The sequence below is a fragment of the Salvelinus alpinus genome, chromosome 15 (genome assembly GCF_045679555.1).
Source record: "Salvelinus alpinus chromosome 15, SLU_Salpinus.1, whole genome shotgun sequence".
In the NCBI taxonomy this organism is placed as follows: domain Eukaryota; kingdom Metazoa; phylum Chordata; class Actinopteri; order Salmoniformes; family Salmonidae; genus Salvelinus; species Salvelinus alpinus.
Genome location: NC_092100.1, coordinates 21138933 through 21160420, shown reverse-complemented (window position 1 = coordinate 21160420; position 21488 = coordinate 21138933). Strand labels below are relative to the sequence as shown.

At 44.6% G+C, this 21488-nt stretch overlaps 1 protein-coding gene across 8 annotated transcripts in view; it reads left to right on the top strand.

Annotated features, from left to right (window-relative positions):
- Positions 1-21488, top strand: part of LOC139539702 (phosphatidylinositol 4-phosphate 5-kinase type-1 gamma-like) — an 83664-nt gene that overhangs the window by 49200 nt on the left and 12976 nt on the right. For 3 of the 8 annotated variants that reach the window (XR_011667979.1, XM_071342894.1, XM_071342890.1), the window contains exons 7-17: positions 2479-2778; positions 3151-3350; positions 3481-3564; positions 4410-4458; positions 9821-9905; positions 10214-10375; positions 10549-10720; positions 10950-10982; positions 12787-12900; positions 15103-15373; positions 20631-20717. Coding sequence is in view for 5 of the 8 variants with exons in the window: in XM_071342894.1 (XP_071198995.1) it covers positions 2479-2778; positions 3151-3350; positions 3481-3564; positions 4410-4458; positions 9821-9905; positions 10214-10375; positions 10549-10720; positions 10950-10982; positions 12787-12900; positions 15103-15373; positions 20631-20717 (1557 nt within the window). In the remaining 3 variants the exon portion in view is untranslated. Of the gene's footprint in view, positions 1-2478; positions 2779-3150; positions 3351-3480; positions 3565-4409; positions 4459-9820; positions 9906-10213; positions 10376-10548; positions 10721-10949; positions 11099-12786; positions 12901-15102; positions 15374-20630; positions 20718-21488 lie in introns of all 8 variants that reach the window. The other 5 variants (XR_011667980.1, XM_071342892.1, XM_071342891.1 and 2 more) reach the window with 4 other exon arrangements.

Below are 21488 nucleotides of genomic sequence, written 5' to 3'. Positions count from 1 at the left end.
TACGGAACCGTTACGTATTTTATCTAACGGTGGCATCCATAAGTCTAAATATTCCTGTTACATTGCACAACCTTCAATGTTATGTCATAATTATGTACAATTCTGGCAAATTAATTCGGGTTTTTGTTAGGAAGAAATGGTCTTCACACAGTTCGCAACGAGCCAGGCGGCCCAAACTGCTGCATATACCCTGACTCTGCTTGCACAGAACGCAAGAGAAGTGACACAATTTCCCTAGAAATTCATGTTAGCAGGTAATATTAACTAAATATGCAGGTTTAAAAATATATACTTGTGTATTGATTTTAAGAAAGGCATTGATGTTTATGGTTAGGTACACATTGGTGCAACGACAGTGCTTTTTTCGCGAATACGCTTGTTAAATCACCCGTTTGGCGAAGTTGGCTGTGATTCAATGATAAATTAACAGGCACCACATCGATTATATGCAACGCAGGACAAGCTAGATAAACTAGTAATATCATCAACCATGTGTAGTTAACTAGTGATTATGTTAAGATTGATTGTTTTTTATAAGATAAGTTTAATGCTAGCTAGCACCTTACCTTGGCTCCTTGCTGCGCTCGCATAACAGGTAGTCAGCTTGCCACGCAGTCTCCTCGTGGAGTGCAATGTAATCGGCCAAATCAGTGTCCAAAAATGCTGATTACCGATTGTTATGAAAACTTGAAATCGGCCCTAATTAATCGGCCATTCCTATTAATCGGTCGACCTCTACTCTCTATCCCCCTCTTTCATCCCCTGCTTTCTCTCTCATGTGTCTCTCTCTTGCTGACTTGCTGCACCCTCGATAACTACTGTAATTATTATTATTTGACCATGCTTGTCACTTATGAACATTTGAACATCTTGGCCATGTTCTCTTATAATCTCCACCCGGCACAGCCAGAAGAGGACTGGCCACCCCCCATAGCCTGGTTCGTCTCTAGGTTTCTTCCTAGGTTTTGGCCTTTTCTAGGGAGTTTTTCCTAGCCACCGTGCTTCTACACCTGCATTGCTTGCTGTTTGGGGTTTTAGGCTGGGTTTCTGTACAGCACTTTGAGATATCAGCTGATGTACGAAGGGCTATATAAATACATTTGATTTGATTTGTCAGCGCTGTGCCCTCCACTCAGGGACAGAGGGGGCATGTGTTGCTGGATGATGGGGATTCACTCCCTCTGTTTCTCTCCGTCTCTCGCTCTCTTGGTCTCATGCCCCCAGTCTGTCTCTCTTGTGGAGATCACTGGCTGTGGCCTAAAAGCCTGAAGGCCTTACTGCTTGCTGTTGGATCCCTGTGACCCCTCCGGCCCCCTCCTTCCCCTGTCTCTCTGTCTGTCTCTTCCCGTCTCTCTCCCTCCTCTCTCTCTCTGTCTCTCTCCGAGTTGCACTCTTTGAGTGGATAAGAAGCTGGCTCCTGGTAATTACTTTAATGGGATTCTGTCATTACTTTTAATGTTTAAGGAACGTGTGTAGCTTGGCTAACCTCACTTATTTGGGTTGACTACTTAAATATTTAAAGCAGAGTGATGATAAGGAGATAGTTTTACGAAATCGTGAATTAGGTTAGTTTAAACGTCTCGTACGTTGGGTTACTGCTTTTGGTATTTTTTGGCTACTCTTGTGTTGTGAATATTTTGAAGGGGTGAGGTTGGTTTGGTTTGGTCTTGAGGAATCGTGTGGTACTGTGACGGAGCTGGCCTTACTCAATCACCTAAAGGGATACTTTGGGATTTTGGCAATGAGGATACCATTTTTATGTTTCTGCGTGCAGTTTGAAGTTGCTAACTAGTGCTAGCGCAATTGCTAACTAGCGTCAGCACAATGGCTGAAAGTATCTGCTAGGTAGCATGCTAGTAGATACACATAGACTTCCAGTCATTACATCCTTAAAACTAGACACAGAGACATAACTCCCAAGTGGCGCAGTGATCTAAGGCACTGCATCTCAGTGCTAGAGGCGTCACTACAGACCCTGGTTCAATCCCGGGCTGTATCACAACCGGCCATGATTGGGAGTCCCATAGGGCAGCGCACAATTGGCCCAGCGTTGTTAGGGTTCGGCCGGGGTAGGCCGTCATTGTAAAATAAGAATTTGTTCTTAACTGACTAGCCTAGTTAAATAAAGGTTAAATAACATTTGTATCCATGAGTTAATCGGACTCTGGGGAAGTAGATAAAGGGCCTCATTGCCAAAATCCTGAAATATCCATTTAAAAAGGCTTAAAAACAAAGACTGAGATATAAACTGTTCAAAATGATTGTATTTATTGCCTTTCCAGATCAAGTTAAAACCATTAAAAAAACTGTAGCTCACATAGCTCACAAACATTGCAGGCACATCTATTTAAAAGAGCAGGTTACCTAATTACCAGGGTTAAAATGAAAGGTACCAAATCATGGACTGTTTTATTCAAAAGTATCCTGTGCTCTTGGTAATGTTGGTCTTTTTCTTACTGCATCTTTCTCTCTCTCCAGAACCTCAACCAGAACCCTCGTACCCTGCTCCCCAAGTTCTTCGGCCTGTACTGCATCCAGTCTGGCGGTAAGAACATCCGCATGGTGGTCATGAACAACGTTCTACCACGCGCCGTACGCATGCACCTCAAGTTCGACCTGAAGGGCTCCACATACAAACGCTGTGCCTCCAAGAAGGAGAGACAGAAGGCCAAGCCCACCTTCAAAGACCTTGACTTCATGCAGGACCTGCAGGATGGCCTGATGCTGGACCAGGATATGTACAGCGCTCTGGTCAAGACCCTGCAGAGAGACTGTCTGGTGAGGAAAACAAGCCAGGTTTAGGACCCATTGCTATCAGGGTTTAAATTACACATTGACATAATTTTAAACTTAGCATCTACAGTTGAGGGCACTAAAAAGTTACTTGCTGCAGCAAGGTATATTATTAATATTGTCAATTCCTTTGACGTCGAGCAGCAAGTTATTAATTAAATACCTTTCTGAAATATGCCCCTGACTGTGCAGTTACATCCACTGTGAAGCAAATGTTTTATACTACGCTGCAGTACAGGTTAACTTTTATACCCCCATTTGTAATAGAAAAGATAATTGAGAAGGACCCCAATCATAGGGCTGATAGGCCTGGCTCAGTCCTATAACTGAAACCTATATATCTGTGTCTATTTCCAGGTGCTGGAGAGCTTTAAGATCATGGACTACAGCTTGCTGCTGGGGGTCCATAACATCGACCAGTCAGAGCGGGAGCAGCAGATGGAGGGAGGAGAGAAGGATCAGAAGAGGCCCGTGGCCCAGAAGGCCCTCTACTCCACCGCCATGGAGTCCATCCAGGGAGGGGCCGCCTGCGGAGAGTCTATCGACACCGACGACACGTTGAGTGACTGACATGTGACCGGCTGGGGTGTTTGAGTGTTGCTAGCGGTCTCCTTGTAGCTCTCTCTACCCTCTCTGTTTGTCAGTGCCACTCTTTGTATCTCACTATCTCTTCATGTTTGTCTGTAGGATGGGCGGCATCCCAGCAGTCAACGGGAAAGGAGAGCGTCTACTCCTCTACATCGGAATCATCGACATCCTGCAATCCTACAGGTAATCACAAATATCATATAAATCATACAGAATCGTGTTCATTAGGTCACACTGTAGCAAAACGTTTTGGAACGGAAACGAAAACTAACGTTTCTTATTGGACAAGTTCAGATAGTACCTATCTGTAGCAGTATATATGTTTTATCTTTGTTGCCTAATAAATGTGACCCAGGTAACTATATTATAACTCATTCAGTCACTATCTGTCTTGTAGAATCAGCCCGCCAGCATCATAAGATGATAAAATATTCAGCCTCCATCAGCGTATAAAACAACAGCCTGTAGCGTGGCTGGTTGACGCTGTTTATATTTGTCGCTGTGACCTTAACCCCCTAAGGTCGATGTCTGCGCCCCTGTGAAAATCTAATTAGCATAATACAAACATCGAAAAATCTAAAAAATATATGGAAGTATATATGGAGACTATTTAGTGACAAAAATAAGGGGTTCAATACATGTCCCAAAAAATAACAAATGTTTCTTCTATCTCTCAGATAAAGGACAGACACTTCAGAACACATGTCCTTTAGATGTTTTTTGGGGGACTATCTGTTGTTCCATGTGCTGAATCTGTTATTCAATGCGTTTGTATGGGCTAATAGCAGTAAGGCCAAATAAACATTTTCATCAAATCATTTTTGTATATTTTTTGGGGATACTTCAAAGGGTCTAAACATTCAAAATCAAATAGCAAAAGTATCCTTGGTATGACCTTCTTAAAACAATTCCATATAGCTTAGTAGTACCCCCACCCCTACTCCGACTTAGACAGGGCTTAGACTCTAACGGGTTAATCCATTTTTAATACCAAATGTTTTAAGTGTTGTTTCTCTTTCCGGCTCCAGGTTAATAAAGAAACTGGAGCACACGTGGAAGGCTTTGGTTCACGATGGGGTGAGTTTAACCTTCATAATGAGCCTTCTTTATTTGTATTTCCTAGTACAGTCAGTCTGGGCTATGTAATCATATCTGAGCTCTTTATGAACACAGTCATTAACAATATACAGTGCCTTCGGAACGTATTCACACCCCTTGACCTTTTCCACGTTTTGTTACATTGAAGCCTTATTCTAAAATGTATTAAATCGTTTTTTCCCCTCATCAATTTACAAACAATACCTCATAATGACAAAGCATAAACAGGTTTTTAGAAATGTTTGTGAATTTATAAAAAAATAAAAAACTGATATTACATTCATAAGTATTCAGACAATTTACTCAGTACTTTGTTGAAGCACTTTTGGCAGCGATTAAAGCATTGAGTCTTCTTGGGTATGACGCTACAAGCTTGGCACACGTATATTTGGGAAGTTTCTCCCATTCTTCTCTGCAGATTCTCTCAAGCTCTGTCAGGTTGGATGGGGAGCGTCAGAGACTTGTCCCGAGTCCACTCCTGTGTTGTCTTGGCTGTGTGCTTAGGGTCATTGTCCTGTTGGAAGGTGAACCTTCGCCCCAGTCTGAGGACCTGAGTGCTCTGGAGCAGGTTTTCATCAAGGATCTCTCTGTACTTTGCTCCGTTCATCTTTGCCTCGATCCTGACTAGTCTTCCAGTCCATGCAGCTGAAAAACATCCCCACAGCATGATGCTGCCATCACCATGCTTCACCGTAGAGATGGTGCCAGGTTTCCTCCAGACGTAATGCTTGGCATTCATGCCGAAGAGTTCAATCTTGGTTTCATATTTGGAAAACTCAAAGCAGGCCTTTTACTGAGGAGTAGCTTCCTTCTGATTGGTGGAGTGCTGCAGAGATGGCTGTCCTTCTGGAAGGTTCTCCCATCTCCACAGAGGAACTCTAGAGCTCTGTCAGAGTGACCATTGAGTTCCTTGTCACCTGCCCGACCAAGGCCCTTCTCCACCGATTGCTCAGTTTGGCCGTACGACCAGCTCTAGGAAGAGTCTTGGTGGTTCCAAACTTCTTCCATTTAAGAATGATGGCGGCCACTGGGGACCTTCAATGCTGAAGACATTTTTTGTTACCCTTCCCCAGATCTGCGCCTCAACACAATCCTGTCTGAGTTCAATTTCTTCGACCTCATGGCTTGGTTTTTGCTCTGACATGCACTGTCAACTGTGGGTCCTTATGTAGACAGGTGTGTGCCTTTCAAAATCATGTCCAATCAATTGAATTTACCACAGGTGGACTCCAATCAAGTTGTAGATACATCTCAAGGATGATCAATATAAACAGGATGCACCTGAGCTCCTAGTCCTGTTTGACAGACAGCTTTACTCCAGTTCCTCAGACACAGGTGTGCAGACTATTGGAGATTTGACCAGTTGTGCGGTTTTAATGATTGAACAGCAAGCCACCGTCTGTGTTTCCCCCCCCTCTCTCTGTCTGGGTTCTGAGTACTCTATACTCTGACCTTGAGGTTACTGCCATTCTTTCCCCTCATGCATTTATTGATGAAGTCACAGCTATACAGACAGGTTGGCTACTGTGGAGAAGCAGGGTAGCTGTGTGTGTGTGTGTGTGTTGTTTACTTATTCCCCCCAAAATTGATGTTTGATCTACACACAATACCCCATAATGACAAAGTGAAAACATGTTTTTAGAAATATTTATAAATGTATTGACAATCAAAAATAGAAATATCGAATTTACTGACAGTTGAAGTCGGAGGTTTACATACACCTTATCCAAATACATTTAAACTCAGTTTTTCACAATTCCTGACATTTAATCCAAGTAAAAATTCTCTGTCTTAGGTCAGTTAGGATCACTTCTTTATTTTAAGAATGTGAAATGTCAGAATAATAGTAGAGAGAATGATTTATTTCAGCTTTTATTTCTTTCATCACATTCCCAGTTGGTCCGAAGTTTACATACATTCAATTAGTATTTGGTAGCATTGCCTTTAAATTGTTTAACTTGGGTCAAACGTTTCAGGTAGCCTTCCACAAGTTTCCCAAAATAAGTTGGGTGAATTTTGGCCCATTCCTCCTGACAGAGCTGGTGTAACTGAGTCAGGTTTGAAGGCCTCCTTGCTCGCACACACTTTTTCAGTTCTGCCCACAAATTTTCTATGGGATTGAGGTCAGGGCTTTGTGATGGCCACTCCAATACCTTGACTTTGTTGTCCTTAAGCCATTTTGCCACAACTTTGTAAGTATGCTTGGGGTCATTGTCCATTTGGAAGACCCATTTGCGACCAAGCTATAACTTCCTGACTGATGTCTGGAGATGTTGTTTCAATATATCCACATAATTTTCCTGCCTCATGATACCATCTATTTTGTGAAGTGCACCAGTCCCTCCTGTAGCAAAGAACCCCCACAACATGATGCTGCCACCCCCGTGCTTCACGGTTGGGATGGTGTTCTTCGGCTTGCAAGCCTCACCCTTTTTCCTCCAAACATAACGATGGTCATTATGGCCAAACAGTTTTATTTTTGTTTCATCAGACCAGAGGACATTTCTCCAAAAAGTACGATCTTTGTCCCCATGTGCATTTGCAAACCGTAGTCTGGCTTTTTTTTATGGTGGTTTTGGAGCAGTGGCTTCTTCCTTGCTGAGCGACCTTTCAGGTTATGTCGATATAGGACTCGTTTTACTGTGGATATAGATACTTTTGTACCCGTTTCCTCCAGCATCTTCACAAGGTCTTTTGCTGTTGTTCTGGGATTGATTTGCACTTTTCGCACCAAAGCACGTTCATCTCTAGGAGACAGAACGCGTCTCCTTCCTGAGCGGTATGACAGCTGCGTGGTCCCATGGTGTTTATACTTGCGTACTATTGTTTGTACAGATGAACGTGGGACCTTCAGGCGTTTGGAAATTGCTCCCAAGGATGAACCAAACTTGTGAAGATCTACAATTTTTTTTCTGAGGTGTTAGCTGATTTCTTTTGATTTTCCCATGATGTCAAGCAAAGAGGCACTGAGTTTTAAGGTAGGCCTTGAAATGCATCCACAGGTACACCTCCAATTGACTCAAATGATGTCAATTAGCCTATCAGTTGCTTCTAAAGCAATGATATCATTTTCTGGAATTTTCCAAGCTGTTTAAAGGCACAGTCAACTTAGTGTATGTAAACGTCTGACCCACTGGAATTGTGATACAGTGAATTATAAGTGAAATAATCTGTCTGTAAACAATTGTTGGAAGAATTACTTGTGTCATGCACAAATGTCCTAACCGACTTGCCAAAACTATAGTTTGTTAACAAGAAATTTGTGGAGTCATTAAAACTAGTTTTTCAACCACTCCAACCTAAGTGTATGTAAACTTCCGACTTCAATTGTAAGTCTTCACACCCCTGTGTCAATACTTTGTAGAAGCACCTTTATAAGCAATTACAGCTGTGAGTCTTTCTGGGTAAGTCTCTAAGAGCTTTCCACACCTGGATTGTGCAACATTTTCCCATTTGTTATTTTCTATATTCTTCAAGGTCTGTCAATTTGGTTGTTGGTCATTTCAGGTCTTGCCATAGATTTTCAAGTAGATTTAAGTCAAAACTGTAACTCGGAAACTCCGTAACATTCACTTCCTAGTAAGCAGCTCCAGTGTAGATTTGGTCTTGTGTTTTGTGTTATTGTCCTGCTGAAAAGTGAATTCATCTCCCATTGTCTTTTGGAAAGCAGGTTTTCCTCTAGGATTTTGCCTGTCCTCCATTCCATTTGTTTTTTTTATCCTGAAAAACTCCCCAGTCCTTAACGATTGCAAGCATACCCATAACATGATCAGCCACCACTATGCTTGAAAATATAGAGTGTGGTACTCAGTAATGTGTTTTATTGGATTTGCCCCAAACATAAGACTTTATATTCAGGACAAAAAGGTAATTGCTTTGCCACATTTTTTGCAGTATTACCTTAGTGCCTTGATGCAAACATGATTTAGAATGTTTGTATTCTTTACAGGCTTCCTTCTTTTCACTCTGTCAATTAGGTTAGTATTGTGGACTAACTACAATGTTGTTTGTCCATCCTCAGTTTTCTCCTATCACAGCCATTAATTAATAACTTCACCATGCTCAAAGGGATATTCAATGTCTGTTTTTTCTGTTTTACCCATCTACCATTGGTGCCCTTCTTTACGAGGCATTGGAAAACCTCCATTGATCTTTGTGGTTGAATCTGTGTTTGAAATTCACTGCTCGACTGAGGGACCTTACAGATAATTGTATGTGTGGGGTACAGAGATGAGGTTGTCGTATGTTAAACACTATTATTCCATGCAGTCCATGCAACTTATTATGTGACTTATTAAGCAATGTTTTACTCCTGAACTTAAGTAGGCTTGCCATAACAAAGGGGTTGAATACTTATTGACTTAAGACATTTGAGCTTTTCATTTTTTATTAATTTGTAAACATTTTTGAAAAACATAATTCCACTTTGACATTATGGGGTATTGTGTGTCGGCCAGTGTCAAAAAATCTATATGTAATCAATTTTAAATTCAGTCTGTAACACAACAAAATGTGGAAAAAGTCAAGGGGTGTGAATACTTTCTGAAGGCACTGTAGAACTGTTATTTTCTCACTCGCTCTCTCTCGCTCCCCCCTGACATGGTTTAACAAGCCTGGCGTGACGTGTTGGGAAACCAGCATAATGACTGAGTGATGGGGTTATACCACATCTCTCTCTCTCGGGTGTGTGTGCATGTGTGTTGAGCCAATGACCGCACAGCTTACAAAGTATATGTCTGTGATTGTTGTCATCCTGGGAGACTTGGCTGATGAATCCAGACCCTGACACCATGCTGTCCCGGCGGTCCCACTCAGCCTCCACCACCACCTTAAAGACTGGCAGGGGCCTCCGGGGCCGAAGCAGGGTACTCCGGGCCAGTGGCTTGAGCAGCAGAGGGTTTAGCATGGGCCCCAGGAGCCTCAGGGGCTCGGGGAGAGGTGGGGCAACAACAGCAGGAGTCTCTGGTACCTCACTGAGAAGATACGGGGGGGGGGGGGGGTCATCTCTCACCATCTCTTTCTGGGTCAGACTGAACCAAACACCCGAGTGTCGTGTGTCCTGTCCAGCCATGTGATCTTAGCCCACTGGTGCATGTGTAATGAGTTGAAGAGAGTGTGTGTCCTGGGTCGTTTGGCCTGTCCTACTCTAGAGAGAAAGGATGAATAAACTAGGCCATACAGTGAGGCGTGCAGCATCCTAACTAAGAATGGAGATGGACTGTATTTAAAGTAAATGTGTTGTTCTCTCTCCCTCTCTCTTTCTCTTGCTGCGTCTCTCTCCTGTTTTTGCTACCTCTCTCTCATTTGCTTTCTCTATCTTCCCATACCCCCCCCCCCCCAGGACACCGTATCAGTCCATCGGCCTGGTTTCTATGCAGACAGGTTCTTCAAATTCATGAGCAGCAATGTGTTCAAGAAGAGCTCCTGTGAGTAGACCAGACTAGACTATACTATCAGTCAGGCTGACACACACACGGCTTCCAGGAAAACAAAGACCTGCTCAATTCACTTAGTGTTATGCTTGAATCTTGGTTTTGAACTTGATGTATTTAACTTGATCTCTTTTGAATGGATGTACTTTTTCACAGCAAATCCTCTGTTATGTATTTTGTATTGGGAGGTGAAACATTATGAGAAAATATGAAAGATATTGAACACTCAAACACACACATAGGACTGTGTTCCCTTTGGTGGTAAGAGGACAAGTGATGTTATTTATCTGTGTGTTCCTCAGCCTTGAAGTCTTCTCCCATTAAGAAGGGTCGTGTGGGCCTGACGGTGCCTAAGTACACTGGCCCTGGAGCCGCCTGGTCAGCCAGCCAGTTTCCCTCGGAGAGAGACGATAACATCTACGACCTGAGAGGAGCACGCAGCTTCCCCACGCTGGAGGACGAGGGTAGGGAGACCTAGATTATATAAACACCCCCCACCGTCAAATTCACACACTCCACATTCACACAGCGCTATCATTTTATCCTAGCTGTTGACGGAGACTGAATGCAGGTGTTTTGTTCTGATTCTCTCTACCCACTTCTTTCCCCTTGTCTCTTCTCGCTCTCTCTCTCTCAGGGCGACCAGACCTTCTACCCTGCACCCCTCCGTCGTTTGAGGAGGCGACCACGGCCTCCATCGCCACCACGCTCTCCTCCACCACCTCTCTGTCCATCCCAGAGAGGTCTCCCTCAGATGCTGGAGCAGAGAACCCCCGCTACAGGTACCAGAACAACAGCTCTGAGAGAAGGTACAGCTATGGACACAATGGCTTATTTATGGTCTATGTATTCATGGTGTCATTTTTTAAAATGAGAATTAAAACTTAAGTCAAAATGTATAATATAATGGCTATACCATATTCATAACTGGATAAAAAACAATCCCTGGTTGTGTTGAACTGTCAGAGCGAGAGAACCGAATTGATGTACCCTACCCAGATTTACAACACGTTAACTGCTCTGTGTGTCTCTCTGCAGGAGGCACACCCAGTCTGTCAGCCATGACGGGAGGTAACAACACTGCTGTGCCTACATGGCCTGTTTGAATGCACAACTTATTCCGTTGCATAAAGGACTTGGTAGTTGGGTGTTCTTACAGCGCTAGTCATTCCGGCTCTGACCAATGAGTAAGGCCAATAGGCTAGGGTGTGTCAGGTCACTCTATTGGTCTGTGTTTTTATGGATGTGACCACCCTTCCTGTCGCTGAGTTGTATTACGTGTGTGTGCCTGATTGTGTGCTTACGCTTGTGCGTGTGTGTGCTTATTCACATGTGTGTGCGTGAGTGTACTTATAATACCAGTCAAAAGTTTGGACACACCTACTCATTCAAGGGTTTTTCTTTATTTTTACTATTTTCTACATTGTAGAATAATAGTGAAGACATCAAAACTATGAAATAGCACATATGGAATCATGCAGTAACCAAAAAAAGTGTTAAACACATCAAAATATGTTTTATATTTGAGATTCTTCAAAGTAGCCAACCATTGCCTTGATGACAGCTTTGCACACTCTTGGCATTCTCTCAACCAGCTTCATGAGGTAGTCACCTGGAATGCATTTCAATTAACAGGTGTGCCTTGTTAAAAGTTAATTTGTGCAATTTCTTTCCTTAATGCTTTTTAGCCAATCAGTTGTGTTGTGACAATGTAGGGTTGATATACAGAAGATAGCCCTATTTGGTAAAAGACCAAGTCCATATTGTGTCAAGAACAGCTCAAATATGCAAAGAGAAATGACAGTCCATCATTACTTTAAGACATGAAGGTCAGTCAACTTTGAAAGTTTCTTCAAGTGCAGTTGCAAAAACCATCAAGCACTATGATGAAACTGGCTCTCATGAAGACCGCCACAGGAAAGGAAGACCCAGAGTTACCTCTGCTGCAGAGGATAAGTTCATTAGAGTTACCAGCCTCAGAAATGGGCAAATAACTGAACCTCACATTGCAGCCCAAATAAATGCTTCACAGAGTTCAAGTAACAGACACATCTCAACATCAACTGTTCAGAGGAGACTGCGTGAATCAGGCCTTCATGGTCAAATTTCTACAAAGAAACCACTACTAAAGGACACCAATGATAAGAAGAGACTGTCTTGGGCTAAGAAACACGAGCAATTGGACATTAGACCAGTGGAAATCGGTCCTTTGGTCTGATGAGTCCAAATGTAAGATTTTGGGTTCCAACCGCCGTGTCTTTGTGAGACGCAGAGTACGTGAACGGATGATCTCCGCATATGTGGTTCCCACAGTAAAGAATGGAGGAGGAGGTGTGATGGTGTGGGGGTGCTTGCTGGTGACACTGTCTGAGATTTATTTAGATTTCAAGGCACACTAAACCAGCATGGCTACCACAGAATTCTGCAGCGATATGCCATCCCATCTGGTTTGGGCTTAGTGGGACTATCATTTGTTTTTCAACAAGACAATGATTCAACACCCCTCCAGGCTGTGTAAGAGCTATTTGACCATGAGAGTGATGGAGTGCTGCATCAGATGACCTGGCCTCCACAATCACCCAACCTCAACCCAAATGAGGTGGTTTGGGATGAGAGTGCAAAGCTGTCATCAAGACAAAGGGTGGCTACTTTGAAGAATCTCAAATATATATTTTTTTGTTTAACACTTTTTTGCTTACTACATGATTCCATATGTGTTATTTCAAAGTTTTGATGTCTTCACTATTATTCTACAATGTAGAAAATAGTAAAAATAAAGAAAAATCCTGGAATGAGTAGGTGTGTCCAAACTTTTGACTGGTACTATACATTGAACGTGTGTGTACTTACGTTGCACATCTGTGTGTGTGTGTAGGACCCAGGAGGAGGTGCGTGAGGAGGAGCAGCAGACCATCACGGTGGAGGTGGAGGTGAAGAGACATGACAGCGAGCCCATCATCACGGCCCCACAGCCATCTCCAGAGATCAGGTACACAGCCTCAACCTTACTCTACAAAGATCAAGATGTATTACACAAATCCCTGAGAGCAGGCTCAACTCTACTGAGCAGCACACCCAGTATCCAACACACTGAAACCAGAGCCATGCATTTACAGAGTTATTAACATTTCAACGGGTATCATGTTGGTATACTTAACATACTTGTCAGTGCTCACTGTAACTCTGGGAATCCCAAGTATAAAGTCAAGTGTTTCAGATCCTACCTCTGATGGGGCTGCTCTTACCCCAATAGGAACCCGGGCCGCTGCTGCTACGGCACTTTTTACTAAAACTAACCTGAAAACGTCTCACCTGGGACAGGCTAACACCTAGGTTATCTAACCCTCCGCTCTGGGAAGTGGGGCAGCCATGTTACCATTTGACTGTGATATTAAGTCCCCACCTTACACCTCACTCTAGGTCCCATTTGGTTATTGGGGTGGCTGTGGCCTGTAGCTATGCTGTTAAGTCCCTTGTTATGTACAGATCATCGCTGCCTCTGGATGTTCTCTGGAGAAGCCATCTAATTAGGTTAAGAGAGTGGAGTAGAGTGAGACAGACAGACAGGGTATTAGGTTGAGACCACAGTGACTGTGAAAGGGTGAGACCACAGTGACTGTAAACGGATGAGACAGGCAGACAGGGTAATAGGGTGAGAACACAGTGACTGTAAAAGGGTGAGACAGGCAGACAGGGTAGTAGGGTGAGAACACAGTGACTGTAAAAGGGTGAGACAAGCAGACAGGGTAGTAGGGTGAGACCACAGTGACTGTAAAAGGGTGAGACAGGCAAACAGGGTAGTAGGGTGAGACCACAGTGACTGGAAAAGGGTGAGACAGACAAGACAGGCAGGGTAGTAGGGTGAGACCACAGTGACTGTAAAAGAGTGAAACAGAAAGACAGGAGTGCATGGGGAAAGTTATGGAGTGGCTGGGCAGTGGAACTATGTCAGATGGGTCTGGGGGGGTTGAGAACAAGTTAGACATATGGCCTCGGGGAGCTGGGTGGGGTAGTAGGGGAAGGGTGGAGGGGACGGGGTAGACAGGGGACTGGGGAATTAGCCACCTGGAGACCCTGCTCCTCAAAGCTGCCTCAGACTCACCTACTTGGTGAGAGCAAGAGAAAAAAAGAGAGGGAGAGAGGTAGAAAGAGAGTTTAGGTCCCCATGGCAACTACAACACCAGCCCCTCACCCCCATTAAATACTTATTTCCCAACAAACAGGTCCTTCTCCGAGTCTGAGATGCCGTCACTGCTCTTTAGGAATGCCAGGCTTCACATTTCTTTTTGTCTTTTTTTTTACCCCCCCAATTTCGTGGTATCCAATTGTTAGTAGTTAATGTCTTGTCTCATCCGTACGGGCTCGGGAGAGATGAAGGTTGAGAGCCATGCGTACTCCGAAACACAACCCAACCAAGCCGCACTGCTTCTTAACACAGTGCATCCAACCCGGAAGCCAGCCGCACCAATGTGTCGGAGGAAACACCGTACACCTAGCGACCTGGTCAGCGTGCACTGTGCCCGGCCCACCACAGGAGTCGCTAGTGCGCAATGAGACAAGGATATCCCTACCGGCCAAACCCTCCCTAACCCGGACGACGCTAGGCCAATTGTGCGTCGCCCCATGGACCTCCCGGTCGCGGCCGGCTGCGACAGAGCCTGGGCTCGAACCCAGAGTCTCTGGTGGCACAGCTAGCACTGCGATGCAGTGCCTTAGACCACTGCGCCACCAGGGAGCAGGCTTCACATTTCTGTCTCTCTATCTAAACACACAAGCTGAGAAAGCAATCTGGGATAAGCTTAAGTCATTCCTAGTAGTTAATGATCTGGGTCTGGACAATAGAGGGATTGTGGTGGCACTGTGCCATCTGGTAGTGTAAGTCTTGGTTAGTGGCCTCTCTGTTCCCATTGATCTAATCAGTCAGTCTCAGCTCTGCCTGTCTGGGCTGGTTTCAGAGAGAGAAGAAGTGGGAGGGAGAAGGAGAGAGAGAATGTGTGTGAGAGCAGGTGTGTACAGTAATTCTAGTGTGTGTGTGTGTGTGTGTGTGTGTGTGTGTGTGTGTGTGTGTGTGTGTGTGTGTGTGTGTGTGTGTGTGTGTGTGTGTGTGTGTGTGTGTGTGTGTGTGTGTGTGTGTGTGTGTGTGTGTGTGTGTGTGTGTGTGTGTGACTGACCCCCCCCTTTATCTTCTCAGTGAGGTACCAGAGGTAGCTGAGGCTTCTGCTGCTGTTGTTACCCCACCCTCCACCTCTCCCCCGACCCCTGATGCTCCTGAGGCCCCTGCTGAAGCCTCTGCTGCTGATACCTCTGACCCGGAGACCCCTGCTGAGGCCCCTGCCAGTTCCAAGGTGGTGGTGGTGGAGGCTGAGCGGGACCGCCGGGGCAGCATGGTGTCAGGGTCCGGCTGCACCAGCCAAGCCTCCCAGGACGACGAGGATGACGTAACAATCACAGACATCTACTTTGTAAGTTGTGCTTTCATTGGCACAACATACATGCACACACACCTGGGTCGTATTCCTTAGGAAAACGTTTTAAAACCTTTTGTAACAAAAAAAAAACCTGTTTCAATTTGTTTTCATCCATTTAGTGCCTAATGAATAGGACCCTGGGCACACAAGGCACAATTATGATGGATACTAAATACCAACTGCTACCATGTCTATAGGCATACAGCTCAGTTACAACATACAGTATACTACAGTATCCTAGCTGCTAAATATCTCCTAGGTTTAAATCTACGTCAGTCGGTAGGCATACAGCAGAACATGAAACAGACAACAGCAGACACTAGACTATACACAGCTAGCTCCCATCATTTACATTGGCCATCATTTCCATTTTTGATTTGTTAAATATTGTTTGTCCATGTGTGTGTAACTTATCATTGCCACCCGTAATGCAGATGGTCAGTGTGTGTTATTAGTGTTGGGTCATGGGAGGGTGTGTGAGTCTCAGATTTGGATGCTGTCATGCCTTTCTACAGAAGCGTTGACAGTAGGAATCCAGAGGGAGCGAGGGGGAGAGTGAGGTGAGACACCTGCATGGGCGTGTGTTATACCAGAAGACACCACAGTGGGTTGAAGTGTTCAGACTGGTTTGGAGTGTTCAGACTGGGTTGGAGTGTTCAGAATGTTCTGGGGTGTTCAGAGTGGGTTGGATTGGAGTGTTCAGAATGTTCTGGGGTGTTCAGTGTGGGTTGGATTGCAGTGTTCAGAATGTTCTGGGGTGGTCAGAGTGGGTTGGGGTGGGTTGTGGTGGAGTGTTCAGAATGTTCTGGGGTGGTCAGAGTGGGGTGGGTTGTGGTGGAGTGTTCAGAATGTTCTGGGGTGTTCAGAGTGGGTTGGGGTGGAGTGTTAAGACTGGGATTTGAGGTGTTTAAGGGTTAATTTAGTCAGTCCATCTCCCTAGCTTCACTTCTGCTTTGTCCTAAGCACTTTATGTCATCTCAATCTGGCACTAAACATAATTGAATGTGGGCCCAGACAAATAGGACAGTACTTCAGGCTATGACATCAGCAGATAGTGAAGTTGAGTTATTCTCTCTTTTGTTCAAACATCTCTCTTAACTGCATGGCCCTTGTCCTCCTGAACAGATTACTTCTCTTCAGACAGCCTGACTTTGATCTGACATCTCTCTTAACTGCATGGCGCTTTTCTTCCTGAACAGATTACTTCTCTTCAGACAGCCTGACTTTGATCTGACATCTCTCTTAACTGCATGGCCCTTGTCCTCCTGAACAGATTACTTCTCTTCAGACAGCCTGACTTTGATCTGACATCTCTCTTAACTGCATGGCCCTTGTCCTCCTGAACAGATTACTTCTCTTCAGACAGCCTGACTTTGATCTGACATCTCTCTTAACTGCATGGCCCTTGTCCTCCTGAACAGATTACTTCTCTTCAGACAGCCTGACTTTGATCTGACATCTCTCTTAACTGCATGGCCCTTTTCCTCCTGAACAGATTACTTCTCTTCAGACAGCCTGACTTTGATCTGACATCTCTCTTAACTGCATGGCGCTTTTCCTCCTGAACAGATTACTTCTCTTCAGACAGCCTGACTTTGATCTGACATCTCTCTTAACTGCATGGCCCTTGTCCTCCTGAACAGATTACTTCTCTTCAGACAGCCTGACTTTGATCTGACATCTCTCTTAACTGCATGGCGCTTTTCTTCCTGAACAGATTACTTCTCTTCAGACAGCCTGACTTTGATCTGACATCTCTCTTAACTGCATGGCGCTTTTCCTCCTGAACAGATTACTTCTCTTCAGACAGCCTGACTTTGATCTGACATCTCTCTTAACTGCATGGCGCTTTTCTTCCTGAACAGATTACTTCTCTTCAGACAGCCTGACTTTGATCTGACATCTCTCTTAACTGCATGGCGCTTTTCCTCCTGAACAGATTACTTCTCTTCAGACAGCCTGACTTTGATCTGACATCTCTCTTAACTGCATGGCGCTTTTCTTCCTGAACAGATTACTTCTCTTCAGACAGCCTGACTTTGATCTGACATCTCTCTTAACTGCATGGCGCTTTTCTTCCTGAACAGATTACTTCTCTTCAGACAGCCTGACTTTGATCTGACAGGTGTTATTGTAGAAGTCTGGGCTCTACGACACTGAGTTCGGAGCCAGAGCCATGCATTGATGTACGAGTCTGTGGTGAGAAGTCCAGATAGGAAAGTTTCCTCTGGCGTTACTCTGACGGGTGGACAGTCTCCTGCAATGAAACACCTCACACTGTGACCCTGGAGGCTCTGAGGGTCAGTAGGTCTGTCTATCTGAGAGCTCTTAGTCATCGGATGACCATCTCAACTCACCAGACCTGCTCTGCCTCTCTGCAGTTCTGGAGAAACAGAGAGGCAACGCTTTTAGACAACCACTATCACCACTGTGTCTCTCTGTATCCATGAACCTGTGGTCATTTAGCCAGCCGAAGACACGTATTAGGTCATATAACATTCTAAATTGAATTCTAATAGCGTTCTAATTTAGTGCTTCTAAACGGTTTCATTTTCTGGGTTGTATGGTTGTGTCATCTCATGTGTAAAGCAATCTCAAAGCGAGTACCAGTAAACTGCATGAAAAGATGATTGTCTTCTGGGATTTGACTGGTCAAAGTAGACATGACTCTTCATCAGAACAATGTGTGGGATATTGTACCAGTCCTGAGAGACGGAGCGCATATTACTTTGAGAGGTCATGGAGAGAGGGCTGAAGTGATTGTTCTTGTCAGAGCAGGCCCAGGGGAGATGGCAGAGAAGCACTTCACCAGCTCCTGTTGAGTGGCTACAGCCTGAATTATTCATTTATCATCAGCAGTCACCACCTCCCTTTTACACTCATTCTCTCTGTTTCTGTCTCACCCTCTCGCTCTGTCTTTCACTCTGTTACTCTGTCTCCTTCCTATCCCTCGCTCTGTTTCCCTTATCTTCCTCTCTCCTTCACGCCATCTCTCTCCCTCTCTTTCACACTCCCTCTCACTTCTGATTTATCTGTTTAAGCTGTGACAGAGGCTCAGGGTGGTGAGAGGAAGGAGAAAGGGGGGGTGAGAGGAGAAGGAGGGCACCAGACCTGTAAATCCATTCATCATCATGCCTGATTCACATTTCATTTGTTCACCCTTCACCATCACAGTCAAAACAGCAACCGTCTCTTCTATGAACCTTTCATTTCCATCCATGTTCCATCTTCGTCTCATCTGTCTGTCCTCTATCCCTTTCACCCCTCTGTTCTCCCCCATCTCTCTCTCCCTCCTCTCTCTTTCTTCTTTCTCTCTCCACCCCCCTTCTCTCTGGGCATGTGCTGTCAGCTTGCAGACGGGAGAACCTGGGTGTTCTCTCCTGTCCTGTCGGAGGAGAAAGCTCCAGCTGCAGTGTAAGTTAGTAGGACTCTCTATGGCTCCCAGCTCATAGTCCCAAGCTCTCGTAGTAGGCAACTATCTGCATTTTTGTCAATTTTTTTTATTGACATAGCCTTGTTCTGTTCAATGCTCTCTACCTATATAGTACTCTGAATGCCCCAGTTCATGGTTTTAAGTTCAAAAGAATACAAGATAAAAATTGCTGACACCATTCAAACCAATGAGGGTTCGGAACTTTAAAGCCAAATATCTCAGAATCATCTTTTTGCAGATAGAACCTTATAGTCCCAAGCTCTCTTGTCTAGTCAATGCTTCAGTCAGTAGCACATGTTTATAAGGATATCAATGGCATATAGCTGTGGATGGAGTTGTTGTAGCTTAGTCCTCCAGTCTGCTTACTTAGAGTCTTAGTGCTGTATCTGTAGCGATTCTTCAGTTGATCCTCAGACTTTGAAATAGACGGATCCGAATGAAAAGACATGCACAAGATCTCACACAAATGACTTATAAACTGACTTCCCTTGACAAGCATCTTTTCTCAGAGGATGCTTTCTGGTGCCTTGATGCGAATGAGGCCATGACACATTACATGCTTTACCTATTGTTACAGATCATTTTTATTTCATGTGTTTTATATCATTTGAACAAAAAGGGACTTGGCCTTTTTTGTTAAGCTTCAGTCTGCAATCTGGAAATCTGTTCAATAGTAATTTCAAATCTTTATATAATTTTGTTGTTTTTCTTAAAGCAGACTGTAGCTTTAACGTTATTCATCCACCTCATCCTCCGCTTGGGGTTTGTTCCTCTTCATGTTGAATCAAATCAAACGGCTGGAGAAGACTCTCCCTGTAGAGAGAGAGGGGGAGTGATGGGGCAGGAAAGGAGGAGAAAGAAGGGATGAGGTGGCTGAGTTATAGGAGGAGGCTCTTAGCTTCTCATTTGAGGCCATCTGTCTCCTCCCGCTCCCACTCCCTGTCTTCCCACCTCTTGCTCTCTCTCTCTCTCTCTCTCTGTCTCTCTCTCTCTCTCTCTCTCTCTCTCTCTCTCTCTCTCTCTCTCTCTCTCTCTCTCTCTCTCTCTCTCTCTCTCTCTCTCTCTCTCTCTCTCTCTCTCTCTCTCTCTCTCTCTCTCAAATTAGTTCTCAGTCTCTCCCTCTGTCTCTACCTGAGTGGCCTCAGAGACAGAGCAGCACTGAGGTGCTGTCCTGGCCAAACACTTAATGCACATAATAATAAATGCAAGGCACAGAGCACTTTTCTTTATTGAGAATGAAGGGGGGAAGATGCTTTGAGAGAAGATGTCCTTTTGGTTGATGGCAGTGCTGGCACCCTCGCTTTCCACCCGTCGCCAACCACCCACTCCCACCCTGTTTTCTGGCTGATGCATACTGTAGATTCATCCTTTTTCCTTGTCCACTTCACCTTGGCTGTTGAGATTGATGAGGGGTTAATCAAATAGAAATAGCATAGTCATAGAAAGCCATTCTTAGGCACATGATACATACCAGCCAGCATGAAAACGGAAGACTTTTGACAGTGATAGCAGGAAATAGGAAAAGACTAACGTTTTTTTGAAGGAAATGTTAATATTTCATTACACTAACCCTCTACACTGTGTTCTGTTCAAATAGGATTTCCCTATTTCCCCTGCAGTTAGGCTAATCTATATTCCAAGCTCACACTTTCTGTCCTGGCATTTCCTCCTTTGGCATTTCTAATTTTATTTAATTTTCCTGGCCTGCCTTGTCCTGTCTATCTCTCTTGCCTGCCTCTGCTTCTCTGTGTGCGTCCAATGGCCCCCGCTCTCTCCCTCTCTCTGACGCCCTCTGCTGTGTCGGTTGTGCACCGACAGCCCCCAGAGGACAGGACCTGGGTGTACTCCCCTCTGCACTATGGCAGTGAGTCTAATAACTTGCCGGATGGGGAGGAGAGCGAGACAGTAAGTAGTGAGAATTACACCTCCAGTACAGTGTGTGTATGGACCGGCCCACCCGTCGTGCCCACTGAATATGGCCGTGCCAGTAACAACCATTTGGTTCCCTCTCCGTTCACCATGCAACCCCCAACTCTCACTGCATGCTGCTCAGTTGTTTCACTGTGCTGCCTCGGAATCATACTCTCGGTCTGTAGGCCTGGCTGGCTGGTTGCATGTAGTTTGGTAACTTGGCACATGTCTCCTTCACCTCATGGCTCATGCATCACCATTATCAGATCCCAGACCCGCACACCTACTGTTGCCAATATCACTAGTTGTTTTCTGACACAACTGACCAACATACAGTTTAAGCCTGTGCTTTGACATATACAGTAAAAAGCAGTTGGTCAGGTGAATGGCAAATAAGTAAAGCAAATAAATAGCTATTACATTTGATTTGTACAGTTCCTCTCTGAAACGCAATAATGTGTTTTCTTCCAGGAAAATAGGCACGTTTCTCGACATATACATTGACTTTGAGAAGGGATTGCGTGATGATTATTTTAGCAACCGCGTGATGCAACATGACAACTTGAACGCAATTGGTCGACAGTCTGCTCGGTGGGGCATTATATGTTAATTTTTTCATTGGATTCCTATCTCTTTTGTATAATATCTCTGACAACGGAACCATGCAATGCACCTTGGACTAAAGAGGCAGACAAATAGGAAAAATGTGCTAGACCGTCCATTAAATGACACATTTCTCGAGGTAGGAATATCGCAAAAATATGA